Source organism: Geospiza fortis, unplaced genomic scaffold, assembly GCF_000277835.1.
Source record: "Geospiza fortis unplaced genomic scaffold, GeoFor_1.0 scaffold101, whole genome shotgun sequence".
NCBI classification, from domain to species: Eukaryota; Metazoa; Chordata; class Aves; order Passeriformes; family Thraupidae; genus Geospiza; species Geospiza fortis.
This window is the reverse complement of record NW_005054388.1, coordinates 2,179,536-2,196,334: the sequence shown is the minus strand read 5'-3', so window position 1 is coordinate 2,196,334 and position 16,799 is coordinate 2,179,536. Positions and strand designations below refer to the sequence as shown.

Here is a 16,799-nt window from a genome sequence, read left to right as displayed (position 1 = left end):
GTAGAATCAGTATTGCATCCACCATAGTCACTCAGGTTAAGCCCAGCATTGCTGGTCTGAAACTTTCCCAACCTGCACCTTAAAAATCATCACATGGCTCTTAAACTTGAAATTATTAATGTAGATACACTGGAGTTTTTATGTGCCCTGTGAGTCCTGGAGCCTTTTAGAGATGCACCAAAAACTCTGAAACCCAGTGAGATGCTCTGTGGCACCTGGGAGGCTCCAAACCAGCTGGGTCTGTGCCAGCCAGCTCTGGTTTGTGGTTAGTGACTGCTCACAGCATACAGGGTTGGGGGACACTCTCAGCTCCACTGAAATTTAAGGAACACTGAGCTCACTGCAGTGCAGTAGAACTGCAACAGGAGAGAGGGACAAATACAGGTACTTCTAGGAATACAACCCAAGTTAATTATGGAAGTTGCCTTTTGCAACCACAAAGAGGAGAGGGAATGCAGGAGCAGAGGCAAAGCCCATTCCTAAGCTGTTGGAAGCTCAGGAAGGTGTGGAGCTGCTAAGCCTTGCACAGTTAATTCCCTAACTTGTTCTGGTGCAGAGAATTTCAGTACAAGTGGGCTTGGGTGGGTAGGGTTAGGTACACATGATGTGCTAGTAAATCCATCATATGGAACTGCTGACTGACACAACAGGCACAGTCAACATACCGTGCTGTGGAGAAAAGCATTGCATACTCTGACATTAGCTGATGGGTTGAAATAGCAGTTTTGTTTTCATTCCTTCCCCAGTTTGGAGGCGAAAAACCCACCACCCCACAGCAGTAAAAACAAAATGTGCACAAAGCAGGGATACTGTTTTACAAAATGTACTGTGCTCCTTCAGGCTAGAAGTTTAACTCCTGCAAACATGCAAGCTTGTCTGCCTTTAGGAGGCAGAGCTGGCTGTGGTCATTTAGTGCCTTTGTCAAAGCAAACTATTGATTGTACCCAACTGCTGTGAAGCAATTCATAAGCAGGAAATACCAATACAGCAACCAGTAGCATTTTGCCCAGAGCAACATCTGTGCTCCAAGCAGCTTAGTCTAACACTAAACAGTACAAATCTGTTGATAACACAATGTCAAATGTTAAATCTGGATCAGTGTTGCATATATCCAAGATTAAACATTTCTGAGTCAAAGCCTTCAACTCCATTAGAAAGAAATAGGTCTTAATTCTAATCTTGGTATAGTGGCGTTAGTGTGGAGTTACTTTGCTGATTTCCCAGACCTTACATCATGCTTATTAAATGGTAACTGAGATGCCCAAGGTATGTCAGCCTGAGCTGTCTGCACTCCAACTAAATGAGAAGTGTTGAATAAAGGCTAGTAAACATGTCAAGACAAAATAATTACACTAAATATGACTTTTATTGCTATGGTTCTTTTGCTATAAATTAATAATGAGAATGAGGACATACAGTAAAAGCTGCAGTAAAGACAGGGAGTGCACAAGAACATAAAGGTTCTGGAGGGGAAACTTGTTGCATGCTACCCTCCATGACTTACACAGTCTTATGCTGAGGAGGAAAAGCACAAACACATCTGAGAACATGGGTGTGAATTTTCTCCTCCACTCCACTTGCACAGCTGGTTCCATCACCTACTGAATCTTCACTGAAGAACAAAGTAAGCCAGGGTTGGATGACATGCAGGGTAGCTCCATCTGGACACTGCTCAGAACGTGCTTCAGCACTGGGGGAGGTGTGTCTTTGCTGGCAGTCAGTGCAGTTGTTCTGTACAGAAACTCTGCCCACACCTCCTGCCTAGTCCATAAACCTTTACCACTCACTGGAAGAGACTGGCTCTCCCTCAAATTCGTGCAAAAGGAGCCAACAGCTATGTTCTCACATGGAACTAAGAATAACCCTGGTTGACCTCTTTAATGTGGTCAGACTTTTCAGAGAGCTGAGCATTCCCACCCCGCTCTCAGGAAGCCTGGTTTTGTCCAGCTGTCCATAACTGTGGGCCCAAAAGTAACAAGTCCCAGATGTACATCTGGACTCATGACCTCCTCAATTCTGAACAGACTGGCACTGCTGTACAACAGATTTATCCCTCCCTGACAGTGTACATTGCACAAAAACAGTGCCACTGTGGTGCCTGTGAACCTCCCATAGCTTTAGGGGGCTTAAGTGCTGGGCCCAAACCAGGAATGTGAGCTTGAGTACTATGCAAATATAACTGGAATTATAGTCATGAATAGCACCATTCAGAAACAATCATTTCAATCTGCTTGGAAAATTATCTTGCCACCCCTGCTGCCTCTTCCCATCACTGTGGTATCAGTGGTCTGCAGAATCTGGCATGGCTGTCCCTCCAAGCCCCAGATCCCATCTCCAGCTCACAGCAGCACCCCACCAGCTGCAGATACATGAAGTGAAGAGAAAGGCTATTGAGTCATGACTGTGCATCCAGCCAGACATTCCTGTGCATCTGACCAAAGCTCTGCTCTGTTCCTGAGCAACAGGAGAGACAGGCATGTCTTCAGGAAGCAAGCCTGAGCTTCAACAACCAGGGACTTCAGGTGGCAATCCACCTGCTGCTGCTTTATGCACCAGGATGTTGCCACTTCTGTCTCGGTGCCACTTCTGTCTCTGCAGTGAGATCAGAAAGGCTACAAGCACCTGCAGGGAGATAACTGTGCTCGTGATTTCATGCTCTAGCACAAGTTCATACACTTGCTTTCTGGCTTCTAAATGCCTGTGCTTCTGAGATAGAAAATACTTCATGATTTTTGTACAAAAGCAGCCTATTGTTTCCAAGCTGAAACTACAATCTTTGGCTTCAGTTTCAAGTGTGTTTTTCCATTGAGAAGTGTAAGGTTATCTGCTTAATGGAGAATTACTTCACTTTGAACTTTTTAAAAGATAATTTCTTTTGAATTTCAACCCAGGAATGTTTTGCAATCAACAATCTTTATTTTATATACTTCACTTGAAGAAACTAGGGACCTAGACAGAGTTATCTCCTGAAAACACAAAGTATATGTTGCCCTGCTGTGACTAACAGTTCTTCTGAAAAAAAAAAAGCCCAAACCAAAACAAAAAACCCAGCTGATTCACTTTTTGTTATCCTTTCCCAATCATTAGGAAATTCAGAAAATCATATCATGCCCAGTGGTTTTATTCTCCCCTGCCCCTTACAAGTTAAGAATCACAGAGGAAGAGGAGGAGATGGAGGCATTCTGCAGAACTCACTATTGCAAAGCACAAACCAAACAGCAGCATATACCTGTAACCAAACTCACCTCTTAAAGGGCTTTTTAAAAGGGCAGACATGTTTGCCCACTTACATTCCATCCCTTTCTGACCTCAAGGTCTCTAAGAGAGCTTCAGTAGTGTACTGCAATTTCTTTTGGTTTGGATTAGCAATAGGAAACTCTCCCTTTAGTCCTCTTTTGCACTTCCAGAATGTCCTCTCAGTACATCTGACTGGCTGACCACGTGCAGCTTGTGTTAACCTGTGAAAGGACATGCTTGCACACTGGTGTACAGCTCAGAGCTGGCCTCCTGAAGGCAGTTTACCTTCCCTGGATTGGGCCACTCTTAGTAAAGCAGCCACAATGACATCTGTCTGTTTACTTCCAGTGATTCCACTTGCTTGAGTTAGTCCTAAGGCTCATGAAAGCCTAGTGCTTCCCCTGGCTGCTACCCAAACTCTTGTCCAGGACCTCTATTACTTAAATAAGTAGGAAAGAGCCAAGAGAATTTTAGGATGAAATGAAGATTGGGACTTCAGCTAAATTTATATAGGTGCAAGTTCTCATCTATTTTCATCTTTCCTGACATGAAACCCTGTGAACCATAAGGAAATTAACCTTCTTCTAAATGGAAGCATAAGTATGACTTACCATTAAAACAGTATGCAAATACAGGAAGCTAAGAGTGGAAGTATAAAAATAAGTCCTTTTACTATAAGAACTCAACTTAGGCACCCTGCCTCATTTACCTGAACAAGAAAGCCCATGCATTTCTTCAGAGCTTTCTTTCTCTGCCAAGCACAGCTCAGCACGGATTAGAACAGGCCATGTAACACACAAAACAGCTGCACTCCAGGGGACAGCACACTAGAGAAACCACACATACAAGCAAAGCCAGACAGGTTCCTTGGAGTGTTTTTCTCAACAAGTCATGGAGGGAAGAGGAGACCTGCTGAATGTGAGGGGGAAATGTACATACAACAAACCCAGGCTCAGCTGTGCTCAGAATTACTTGCAAATAAGGAACCTGGTTCAGCAAACCTTGGTGGCTGCGGCAGGCATCATATCCTAGCCCTGCAAGGCAGCTGATATCAAAGTGCCTGTGTGCAAGGTCTGCTTGAGTTGCTTGTCTCTCCCCTCCTGTTCCTGCTGCAGAGGGGCTGGCAGGCCCAACAGAGCAAGGGCTGCTCAAGTTCCTTTTCCTCCTGCAGCCTCTGCTGAGCCATGGTAGTGAGGAGCAGAGACAATAGCTGGCTCCTAACCATGCAGCTCCTGCAGTATCTGAGGCTGCTGCTCTGCAGACACCTGCAAAGCTAAAGATCCAGCTAAACTTCCATCTGACCACACAAGAGTCATCCAGGATAAAGAGGGAGCTAGAACAACAAACACTGCTCTTCCTTGCCACTGGTCATTCACATTTCTGGGAGAATAAAAGAATTGAGGAGTGCTGCTGCTTCCTAGTGGTTTGCTCATACATTCTCAGAGACAACTTCACCTGGATGGTGTGAGAGGCAGGTACAGGGCTGCACCTAAGAAAACACACTACCATCTGCAGGCAAGTCTGAAAACAAACAAAAAAACCCTCAAGCATGGCAGACTGTCTAATGCCAAGGAATCTCTGCTGAGCTCTATGTTTTTCCAGTGAATGTTTAAAAGCCAGTAGTATATGTACACTAATGCAGGACTCCTATTAACCCCTTATTTGAATTAGATCTTAGATCCTTCCCCAAAAAAAAAACCAATCATTTTTCCTATGGTGTTTACAACAGTCTGTTCATAAAGCAGGTGACTGCTACCACGTGACACTGGTGCTCATATTGATCCCTGTAATTCTGAACATCAGACCAGAATTCAAGAGCAGCACATGCCATTTCCAACCACTTAACTAAATGGTGCCTTTAAACTCTCATTAAGACAGTTAAGAATCAGTTATTAAGATGTCACTACTGAAAAATAACTATTGCATTTTTCAAAGTTTAACAGTAAACAACATTGCCAATATATTATTGCACACAATAAAGGGGTTTGGAACTACAGAGATAAGGAAAGGGTAATCTAGAAGACCCAAAAGAGTGATCCCAGAGCCATTCCAGTTGCTGCTCCAGCCAGCATGCCCAGTGCAAGGTCCCCATCGCTGTCACGGTAACGCTCTCGGATGATGACGTGGTTTGCAGGGGGCTGCCCATAAGGTCCTAGGAAATAAGAGATCGTTGGGAGGAGAGCAAAAGAAATGTGTATCTTAATACCATACACTGCAATTTCAAAACAACCTGTTCTTTCACATTCTTCCTTCAAATGAATACTAATATTTTGTCAGCTGCACAGGTAGAATACATTTCTGCTTTGGATTCAGCCTCCACATTAATTAAATCTAAGGGCAATCCTAGCAACACTTCTAGCCCTGTAACAGCTTAATATCTGTGAGGAAAACTCATTACAAATGTAAAAGTGAACATTGTTCTGCAAACAATTGTATTCACTTTATCGATTTAATATAAGAAATGGGTCTAAAAATTGATTCAGCCTTGAAGTTAAGGCAAATAGTTTTGTTCTTCCCCCTTATCCCCTCCCCCTGAAAAAATCTTTGGCAATTCTCAGGCCAGTCATTTGTCTGAAATTGTGAATGAGTTATTTACATTTACTGCCTACTGCAATTTAGCCTTCACATCCTGGATTGACCTGTGGGGTGGTGACAGCTGCTACATTTCTGTTCAGATGAAGATTGGCCAGTAGTAAGAAATTACCCTTGGACTCAAGTAGCCACTGACTGACCCCTGCTCTGTAACAGACTTGTAACAGCTTCACCTGTCATGTTTTCTGATTCAGCTCCTAGCTGCAAAGCAAACATAACAGTACTGGTTTTCCTTCCAGACATTTCAGGGAGATTAAATATCCTTGAAAATCCCACAATGGTGTTTTGTAACAGATTCTTAAGTAATCCAACTAAATACAACTAGGAAAGGCTTCCACTGACTCTGAACAATGCATGAGTCTCTCCTCTGAGAAGGACTATGGCACTGCAGAGAAGGAGCAGCAGAGCTGAAGGTACAGGGGTCAGTGAGGTGCTGTGGTGAATCTGAACCCTAAGGTTTAGTTGCAGTGACCCTGGTGAAGGAAAACATTGAGCCTTGGTTACCATGCCCAACCAGTAACCAGTATCTTAACACACCTGCAAACTGCTCAGGGGAGTTTGATGCTGCATTGTTATCATATGGGTTTGGCCTGCTTAAGTTTTTAAAAACAGTTCTTGGGTTTTTAAAAAGCTACTGCTTTTCAGAACCAACAGAACACATGTTCCTCTGTGTTTGAATATGTATCATCTGTATCTTAGGACTTCAGTAACTTATATGAAGAAAACTTTAAAAGCTTTAAAGGCTGATGTACCTCCCTTATAATAAAAAATGGAAAAGACAGGTGAAATAATCTGAAAAATGTCAAACAAAATCTCCCTCAAAACTGAAATAAAAATTTCTCGGTAGAGGTTCTTGTTTGCCAAGTCAGATAATAAACAATCAGTTCTCTCATTTTTATTAACATATAACTCTAAAGCCCCAGTTATGTAGGACTGGGGCTTTGTGCAAAACTAACCCTAAATTAAGGTGACTGATTAAAAGCACACCCTACAATTTTACTCTTTGCTTTCTGAGATTGAAAGCTTTACAAACCTGAACAGAGCAACAGGAGATTTCATGTGGCTGAAATGCTGCAATTACAGCAATTCCAGCACAAAGGGATGGAAACAGGTACAACCTTGTTCTGGGAGAGGATTTACCTTTGAAACTTGTGTTTCAATAATTAAACTAGGTTTAAGAGCAGCAGATGAATGAAAAGCTTCATCAATGCCCAATATGAAGTACTGAATCACAAAATCACATCTTCTTCTGGCTCTTATACCTTTCCTTAGGAAACATGCTGTAGTTAGGAGTTCTGTATGCTTCAGAAGGAGTTCATAAAGCAATGTAACTATGCTGAGATCACATTGGGAAGGTTAAATCCCTTCATGCCAATTTCACTGCAGTCCCTCTGTTGTGAAAGGGTGAGTGGACTGGGTTCCAGTTGCAGGTCAGGTTTCTTTCTCCGTGTACAGGAGTGGTGGCTGGTAAAGGATGATGATTAATAGAGCTAAAGCCAGAAAGATTGACTCAAGCAGCTTCTGTGGGAAGGTGAGGATGTGCTGATTACCTTGGTATGGATACTGATAGGGCACAGCATAAGCTTGTCCATTGGAGGCATAGAAGATCTGAGGGCCTGGGGGGTACGCACCATTGTACTGATCATAGCCATAGCCATAAACCTGGGGAAATTAAAAAGGGCTGTTACACAGGTACACTCTGCTATGGATCCAATCAAGCACACTGTTCAATTTGCCTTCATTTCTTTCACTAAAGTATCCAGGCTGTCCTGCTACAGCCAATCTACTCCCTGGAATGGATTCAGAACAGCTGCTTGAAAAAGAGGGCACTCCTAAGCAGCATCTGCTCTCTTCCTTTCCTCAATAGGCAACGGCAGAGGCAGGGCCTGGATCATCAGGCAGAGGCACAGCAGCCCTGCCAGCTTCTCCTCTCTGCCCTCATGCCAACAACAGCTCTCTGGGGAGCTCAGAAGTGCCAGGAAGGCAGCAGCCAATCCCAAAAACTCCAGCCAGCCCTCCAAGAGGGTACACTGCAAACAAATGTCAGATTAAAGATAAATGCTCTAGAGCTGTGTGCTTTAGAAGAATTTTTTTTTCTCCAAAGGAGGAGGCTGCGCAGAGGAAGCTCCCAGTACCACAACTCATTTTTAACAAGAGTGAGAGGCTGGAGCAGATAGTGCAACAAGCAATAGTGCTCCAAACTATCCCCTCACATATTACTGCACATCACTAAGCACATCCAGAATTCCCCAACATATCCTGGTTTGGTCCCAAAGCTGCTCCTTCACTGCAAAAGAACTGTGTATCCAGGAACTAGAGTTATTGTGTTGCTGTGACATCTTGGTACAACAAAATCCTTATGTGTTAAAAGTGGCAGCTCCAGTCACTACAGCCCATTTCTAAAACTCCTGATCTTACACCTTTCCAGCTCTTGCACAACATCAAAGTGTAGTTACACTTCCTTATGTTAGAAGCTGCACGACCACTGTACTTGAAGATCAGCCAAATAAATTCTGCCCTGTCTCTCAGAAGCTTTATTTTTCAAGTTCACTGAGCAGCCACCCCTTTATACACCTTCCAACAAAATGTGCCTCATCCCTTTCAAAGGAAATCCATCTCAAATATGAGCAGCAAAAGGCTGATAGTGCCTTACTCTCTGCTGTTGCAAAAGCTTTAAAGCTGGGTGTAAGAGTACAATGCAGCACTTTGTGAGTGCTTGAAGGAGGCTGCTCCTGCTGCCTCACTCATGTTGATGCTTCCTGACTGCAAATCTTACCTCAGGTGATGGTGTGGCATAAGCTGTGTAGGGAGGAGGGGCTGAGGAAATGGCTGTCTCATCATACATCACATCAGATCCCACATAGCCCTAAACACCAAGGAGAGAGAGCAGTTATCACCTGTTCCTACAGATAGACAGAGCAGTCTAAGGATTAAAACTTAATGACCCCAAAGAGAAAGTAACCTTTAGCCACACTGTGTGTTAGGAAAGCAGTGAGTTCCTTGTAAAGGCTGCAGAAAGAAAGGACCTGGAGACTAGACCTGGGAGAATACAAATTCCTGATCAGCCACGGAAAGAAGCCATCAAATTTTTCCCTCTGTGTGTGCCACAGACATGCATATGTGTACATGCAAGCACCCTGGCTCCTCCCACCATTCCAGAGCCTCAGATTTAGAAATTATCCTCCTGTTCATTTTCTGTCTTCAGATAAAGAAATCTTCACAACTAAGCTGGCTGCTTCCTGGCACCCTAGAGTTATTGTATCACCAAGTGGTGACTTGGTATCACCAAGTTCTGCAGAAGCAGGTAAAGGAAACAAAGGCAGTAGCCAAAAGTGGTAACTGAGGCAGAGGTGGTAACACTTCAGTCTATTTAGAATAAGTTCTCAAAGACAATTAAGATTTCTTACACTACCTTTGTATTCTTGCCTCCAATATCCAAAATCTGCAGTGATGCTCTTGTTCCCTTTTCCAAGGCAAAAGCCAGCTCCCATTCTTTAATTCACAAGGGAACATTTTAATAAATCAACAGCAAATGTTGTATTATCTCTTGGACTGAGGAAATCATGGCATTTGAGGACATAATATGGTTACATCCTAAGTCAAACTCATGGTGAAGATTCTAAGGACTGCTTGAAACACTGTTACTGTATGAAGGGGTATTTCCATCACCTGAGAAATCTGCTCACATCTTAGCAGTAAATGTGTTCTGCCCTGCCACAGGGATCTCTGTTCAAGCCATGCACAAGCCTGCAAACACCTGTAAATGATGCAGTTCTCAAAGCTAAGGTGATCACCCCACTATTCCAGGAAAATTAGGAGGCACTGCTGGATGCTTGGAATTTTTGAAAAGTGTGTCACACACCTACAGACTCAAACCCACTTCCCAGTTAGTCCAAGTGTTCACTGGACACTTTTAATAGCTTTGGAAGATGTTAATTTATGTATCTACTTGTGTAGAGGGCTACCTGCTCTACTTTGAGCAGCCTTGGGGTCTGCCTTGGCTGACCAAGGTCAGCACTGCCATGTTCTGAGCCATCTATCAAGGCTGGCAGCAGTGTCAGAGACATGAAAACAGCAGCTCCCATTTCCTGAAACCAGGAGCCACCATCTCACACACAGGTGGGATAAATCCTCTAAAACTAGAGCAGACAGACCATGAGTGTTGTGTCCTCTGCATGAGGACAAATCCCTCACTTCTCATTTAAGGCCACAGGCAGTGTAGCAAGGCTGCAGTCAGAGGCAGTCATGTCTGGGGTAGTTTTGCCATGACAAGTGTTTGCTTTGGGTATCTACAAATCTAAGTTATATCATCTGACAGATGCCCCAGTACAGTGGCAATGTTAATGTGACCCATCAGAAACTGAGATAAGCTTCTACAAAACACAGCATTTCCTCTGGGTTGGTTCAGCCTAGTCATCCAAGGAAAACTAGTGCTGCAGAGTACTCTGGAAGGCAGTCTAAAGGAAAAACAAATTGCAGAAAATGCTGAGGTAATACACTCCTCCTCAGCATGCCTGCACTCCCCTCCAAGCATCTCACTCTTCCCCATGTCTCTGCCAAGAATCATCCCACAGTAGGATGGATCTACATTAACAAACAGCTGCTGTGTAGTAAGCTTCCTTTAGCACTGCACTCATCTTGGGAGGCAACAAACACTAGGAGTGAAAAGTTCATTTTTGCTGGTTGCAGGAGATTTGCTTGTTGCCCACAGCCTCAGTGCCCACAGACCAGCTTTCCAAACATTCACTTCCACCAGAGAAATCATTCCTTAAAATAATTGTTTTCCACACAGCATGTATTTGCCTGGACTTGGCTGTAAGGATGTGTTTGTGATCCAGAGAATCATTCTTCTCCCCACCCACAAGCTTTACTATTATGCTCATGACCCTGTTTTTCTCTAGCAGAGAAGGATGGAAGATGATTTCAGAACTCAACTGCTGGATCACACAGAACACTGATGTACTGCTTCTCCATCACTATAAAGTCTAGGTAGGACACTCACTGTGTTTGTTCTGGCATCCTGGAGAGCAATTTTCCATGCCCTGCAAAAAAAAAAAAAAAACATTGGTTAGTGGAACACTGACAAAAATTACTGCCACCTTTTTCTTTCAGGTCAATGAAACAAACAAGGTTAGCTACTAGAGGTACTGCAGGAGCAGAGTTTTAGGTACTGCATGCGTCAAAGCCTAATGAGACACTCAAATGAATGCACCAAAGTGTTACACCAAGACTAAGAAATAATTACTTTCTTTGCAGAGCTGAGAAAGAGCAAGGAGGAACAAGAGGAGGAATGGATGCAGTTTTGGAGGTCCTTGCTGCAAGCACAACAGGTAGGAAATATGCAGTCATGCTCAGGATGAGGTAATGGGAAGGGATGCACCCCAGCAGAACAGCTCATCTGTGCTGGTTAGAGCAGGGGCCTTGCTGCTGCTGCTGTTCCCAGGAGGCAGGAGCACCTCACCCAGCTCCTGCCCTGCCACAGGGCTGGGAGCATGCCCCATGGAACACACTTCTTGGCAAACAGTGATTACAGGAGTTATCCAATTCTATACAGCCCAGCTCAGCTGAGAGTTCACAATATTGGAATATTCCTCCTATTGCTACTGGGATGTCCCTGGGCTAATGCCACATCATGCGCTCTTGAAGAATAGTAAAAGTTTAAAAAAATCTGTTTAACAAGTCTTGTATTGATCATATTAATCAGATTCTTCTACTTCTCCTCACCCTTCAGTGTTTTCAGTGACTTAACTTGCAGTTAGTTTGCATGAGCTACAAACTTCTAGGAGATCTATTGGGGTTTTTGTCACTGAAAACCTGCTTTTATTTGCTTGAAAATGTTCTTATATCTCTGAAAGTTAGAAGGGAGGAAAATAACTAGGGAGAGGGATAAAAGAGGGAGAGGCAGCAAAAGCATTATTCTCTGGCTGTCTTACAGGCAGTCATCTGCACTCTCTGCACAGAGGTTGACTGTCTTCCCATCACGGCAAACAATCTGCAGTAAACAGTCTCTCTGCTTCCCCTCTGGAGGCTGGAAATCTGAGTGAGAAAAACAGACATGAGTTATGAGTATAAACAACACTACATGAGCACATGGACAAGAAAGGAGTCAGTTTAAGCAAGTCTGGACAAAATAAACTAGGGCCAGTTGTATCTGCCTTCCGTGGCATCAGAGCCACAGAAGGAAATAACCGGTTCTTACTCCTCAGAGTGTCCTGAAAGTAAGCAGCTCTGAACACCTTCCCTACAAAATGCAAGTGTCTCACAGCAGAACCAATCCATACTTAGCAATGGTACTCTCCAGCACTTGTGTCCTTCCCTTGTGTCAGCACCAAGTGGAGCACTAACAAATGCCAGAAGTGAACTTAGGAAAAGCATCTGCTGAGGTTTCCCATTTCTAGCTGTGCCTCTCTGTCCATCCAGCACTGTGGTTACACCAGGACTGCTCTGTATCAGACACAGAGCCCTGCTGAGGTTTCCCATTTCTAGCTGTGCCTCTCTGTCCATCCAGCACTGTGGTTACACCAGCACTGCTCTGTATCAGACACACAGCCCTGCTGAGAACATCCCATCCTCCTGCATGCATGGTACGCTGTCCTCCCTGAGTTTTAACAGGAAGTATCAAACTATCAAACCCTAACCTAATCTATCACATGGTGATACCACACCCTGGGTATCTCCAAAGCAATTTAGGAGTTGGTGGGGTTGAGTTTTTTGGAAGTGGGGGATTCAAGACCAGTGAAGTTGCACACACTTTGGACACATTTACATCTGCAGTAGTGCTGTACGTGGTGTGCTGGGCAGGCACTGAAGCTGTAAAGAATCTCAGGATACACAAATCCTGAAGGTTTCATCATTACCTCGACATTCATTCCCCACTCTGAGGTTGATGCAGTGGATTCTCATGTGGATTTTATCTTCCAGATCACGGCGACTTTGATCATCATAGAATATTAAGCGGCCATCAGACCACAGATCAAACCAGTTCTTCTTCCAACGCCGTAAAATAGTACCTTAAAAATCACACAGTCACTTTTGAGGGCACATATTGGGAAATATTTCTCTCCTAAAGTTAATAAAAATAAACCAAGAAAACCTTCACAGTTGCCCCAAACAACATTCCTGTGACCGTGTTCGCAGGGGTTTTCAGGTGAGGGAAGAGACGAGAATGTTGACTCCATGTTCAGAAGGCTTGATTTATTATTTTATGATATACATTACATTAAAACTATACTAAAAAGAATAGAAGGAAAAGTTTCATCTCAGAAGGCTAGCTAAGCTAAGAATAGAATAGAAAAGAATGATAACAAAGGCAGCTGCCTCAGACTCCCTGTCCGAGTCAGCTCTGCTGTGATTGGCCATTAGTTACAAACAAGCAGACGAGACCAATACACAGATGCACCTGTTGCATTCCACAGCAGCAGATAACCATTGGTTACATATTGCTTCTGAGGCCTCTCAGCTTCTCAGGAGGGAAAAAATCCTAAGAAAGGATTTTTAATGAAAAGATGTCTGCAACACATTCCAAAATGCCAAGCAATATCCTGTATTACAACATCCCCACTTGGGAACATTAGAGAATTGGGTGCCATATTTCATCTAGAATTCAAAGCAAAATTGGTTTTATTTTACATGCATGACCTGATGCTTGAGTTCTAACTTGCTGCAGGAACAAGCAGAGGGCATGATTAATTGAAAGACACTAAGTTGAAGTGTCAGGTAAGGTTTCCAAGTCCCCATTTACACAGCACTAATTACAGAGCAGCATCTGAAGCTGAATGCCAGTCAGACACCTCAGATATATTTATATCCTGTTTCCCACTGGAGCACCCAAAGGTCATGTGGGAAAGCCATCATGACACGTCATTATGTGACGTGTCCTTAAAGTAAAAAGCAAAAAACCCAACAAAAACAACCCGCAGAACTACTTGTTTTAAGAAAACCTGGGAATTACTCCAACATCAGCTGCTGTGATGTTTTCTGAAGAAATCCCAGTGAACAGGGAGAGAAGGAAGAGAAAGACCCGCGACTTACTTTGCCGGAGCAGCCATCCGCTCTTCACAAATGCCATTGCTGCTTAATCTAGTGGGCAGAAGAGGAAGCGGGAGGGGGGAGAAAAACAGTTGTCAGTATTTCACAGTAACACATTAAAAAGAGGCATCTCAGTACCATCTATTAGAGCTGCATGCACCCAGCTCACGTTGCAGAGACGCAGCAGATCCCAGCTGAAGGTACTCAGTAAGCACAATTGGTGCTGTAAGACGTAACAAAGGTGCAACTGCTGTGATCCAGCGTGACTGTCAGAGACCACCTTGGTGTTTAACTGGCCAACAAAACCCTCCTGCTGCTGCTCTTAGAAAATGGGGAAGAGACAGACTGCAATGACTGCCTCCTGACTCACCAGCAGTTCCTTTAAAGTCCTCTCTGCATACGTGTACATCCTGTATTCTGCAGTCTCAAGTTACCAAGCACTTCTACCTGCCTCTCTTTTTTTTTTTTGTCTGTACTTCCTCTTCTGTGTTTTTCATTCACTGGCTCAAAGTCCAGACAAAACAAAAGCTGAAACAGTTTAATCTTAAACAGGAAGGAGAAAGCTGTTTTTATGATTTGTATTTCTTTCAAATCATCACTAGCTTACTCTAAGAATTAAAGTAAGTAAAAGATGAGCACATAAAGTAAGATTTTCAGTTCTCCTCAGCTTTTAAATGAAGCTTGAAATAGCAGGGCAAGGACTCTGTGTTAAATTCAAGTCATCACACGTGACATTAAGTACTTGGCCACTGCATTCTGGTTTATGAGCATGCTGAAAAAAGACATCAAACATGGGATATATTGGAAAATGAGGTTTTATTTTACAGCCTAATGGTGTTCTGATTATTGTTTCAAAAGAGATTATAAAAACTCAACTGTTCAGATGCAATTGAACTAGAAAAGGAAGAACAGAAGCATTTTAAGCCTCCCCTGAGAAGGCTACTTTTTAGAAATTATTTGTGGGGCCTGTAAGAGAGACAGACATGAGAGACAGAGATGATACTGAAACCTAACAAAGAACAAATAATTCTACTTGTGGCAGCATAAAGTGGGGGGGACATGAAGGGGTGAAAGGTGGCATAGTAGATTTGGTAAACAGAGGAACTTTTCCCAGACAAACCTCAGAAGAATGTGTTTAAAGCTGAGGAGAAGAGAGAAAAAGAAGAGTTTTGTAATCTTCTAGCAAAATATGAAGTTACTAAGGATCCATCCATTTTCTGATCTAATGGATATTACTTGAAGCTGTGTCCTCTTCAGACTACTGGGCAAATACTGTAGCACACAAGATTATAACCATCAGGATTTCATATTTAAGGAATGCCACATCCTGCACAGGCTTGGATATGATGGTGAGAACCACCTGCAGGTAAAGTCTGAACTCCAGGATAAACCTCTTATTCTTGACTTTTGTACCAGCTTGCTGGGAAAAGAAAGATTCTGCTGAGAGCCCACTTCTGAAAAGGAGTGCCAGACTCCTGTCCTGCTTTAATTGTGGCCACTTGGTCCTGCTCTGGGGTCTGAGCGTGCTCTTGTCACCCCTATACAGAGAGAGAGCTCCAGAAATAGAGGCCAATTAATTCTCCCAAAGTAACAAAGCAGTACAAAGGACCTCAGGCTCATTCTGCCACCACCCCAACACAGGCTTCTCTCCCTTGGATTCTCCTTTACAAGCAAACAGTCTACTTGCTCTTCATTTTCACAGCAATGAGTGTCTCTAATGGTGTTTCCATGTCTTCCAATTTGCCCAATAAGGTGAAATCACTATTTCTGGAGGCTGTTTCCTAGTCTACAAGCCAAAAAAGAATTTGCATGAACTTCAGTTCTGCTGCAAGCGTTAGGCTAGGCCACGGAATGTTGTTGCTACCTTTAAACTAACTCTGTTACACAATAGCATAATTAGATTTAACTTAGACACAAAAAGGGGAAGAACCAAAGAAGAAAACCTCTCTCTTGACAAATTGAGTTTTGCCTGTGATTACAGAACACCTCACAAAGTCTCACATTCAGAATGTTTCAGAGCTGTCAAAGCTACAAGAGCAAACAGGGCTTCAGCAGCTGTAGAGCACCTTGCATGTAACCTCCGAAGTAAAGGAAATATCCTTTCCCAGTTCAGAGTTTAAGTTTAAAATGTCAGCTGTGGAGAGAGAGCAAGGAATCACACAGAAAAATCTGTCAGCACTTAAAGTGGGAGGTGCAAAAACAATTAGATATTCTTCCTTGTAACTTTTTAAGCACAAGGACTCATTTGAAGTCCTCTACAGTATTCACAGTCCTCCTACATGATGTTTAAAAGTGTATTTGCAGAGCTAGAAGATAGCCTAGCAAGATCATCTGCATCTGAATAGTATTTGCTTGTTAAACCAGCCCAGTGCCATCAACATGAAAAATGGGATTTAACCAAAGATAAATTAATTTATAACCAATATGAATAAAAGTGTTTTGGCGGCTGAAATCTAAGAATAGTAGCACTCTAAACTGAACTTGAGTTAGGAGTAGATGCAGCAAAGGAGTGGGACAATTCCTTTCTGCTCCCCGGAACAGCAGTTTTCTGCACGGAATATAATGCGGAATATCCATCAGTCTGTTCCAGTCCCTTTCCTGATAAACACACTTTAAAATAAATCAAGTGTTCCCCCCTGCAGCCCGTAGTCCCTAGCTGAGCTAGCAGTGGGCCCGTGTCGATGGGAGGGCTGAGCCAGCAGCGGCAGCCCCGGAGCGGAGCAGGGGTGAGCAGCAGTGCCCGCACGCTCCCCAGGTTACTTTACCCTCCGGACCGGGGCAGAGCACAGGAAGCACAGTGCTCAAACGTAACCCTGCCCGGCCCCTCCCGCTCCCAACAGCGCAAGTTTTCTATTCCTGGAGCTGCCTGGCTCCGGCCCAGCTGCGCAGGCCCTTTCCCGGAGCTGTCTGTGCTCCCCGAGCCAGCTCCCGGCGCTGTGGCT

General features: G+C 43.6%; 1 protein-coding gene and 1 long non-coding RNA gene across 2 annotated transcripts in view; one reads left to right on the top strand and one right to left on the bottom strand.

Annotated features, from left to right (window-relative positions):
- LOC115948396 overlaps nucleotides 1–12,800 on the top strand; it is an 89,027-nt gene extending 76,227 nt beyond the window's left edge. The window contains exons 2-3 of the long non-coding RNA XR_004082216.1: nucleotides 11,086–11,159; nucleotides 12,751–12,800. This is a non-coding gene — a long non-coding RNA (uncharacterized LOC115948396). The remainder of the gene's footprint in view (nucleotides 1–11,085; nucleotides 11,160–12,750) is intronic.
- PLEKHB2 (pleckstrin homology domain containing B2) lies at nucleotides 1,348–13,939 on the bottom strand. The gene is made up of 7 exons (XM_031060699.1): nucleotides 13,861–13,939; nucleotides 12,687–12,839; nucleotides 11,763–11,865; nucleotides 10,832–10,871; nucleotides 8,606–8,695; nucleotides 7,380–7,491; nucleotides 1,348–5,389 (listed from the first exon to the last, which is right to left on the bottom strand). Exons 1-7 carry the CDS (start codon nucleotides 13,895–13,897, stop codon nucleotides 5,253–5,255), a joined length of 672 nt encoding a protein of 223 aa, XP_030916559.1. The 5' UTR covers nucleotides 13,898–13,939; the 3' UTR covers nucleotides 1,348–5,252.
- Between the last annotated feature and the right edge of the window lie 2,860 nt (nucleotides 13,940–16,799).

Bases quoted from the DNA above. Each gene is read 5' to 3' on its own strand.
- PLEKHB2 (XM_031060699.1), bottom strand. From the start codon at position 13,897: ATGGCATTTGTGAAGAGCGGATGGCTGCTCCGGCAAA. The intron at 12,840-13,860 runs GTAAGTCGCGGG...GTGATTTTTAAG, and splicing joins CGGATGGCTGCTCCGGCAAA to GTACTATTTTACGGCGTTGG. The intron at 5,390-7,379 runs GTAATCAGCACA...CTTATTTCCTAG, and splicing joins CTATCAGTATCCATACCAAG to GACCTTATGGGCAGCCCCCT.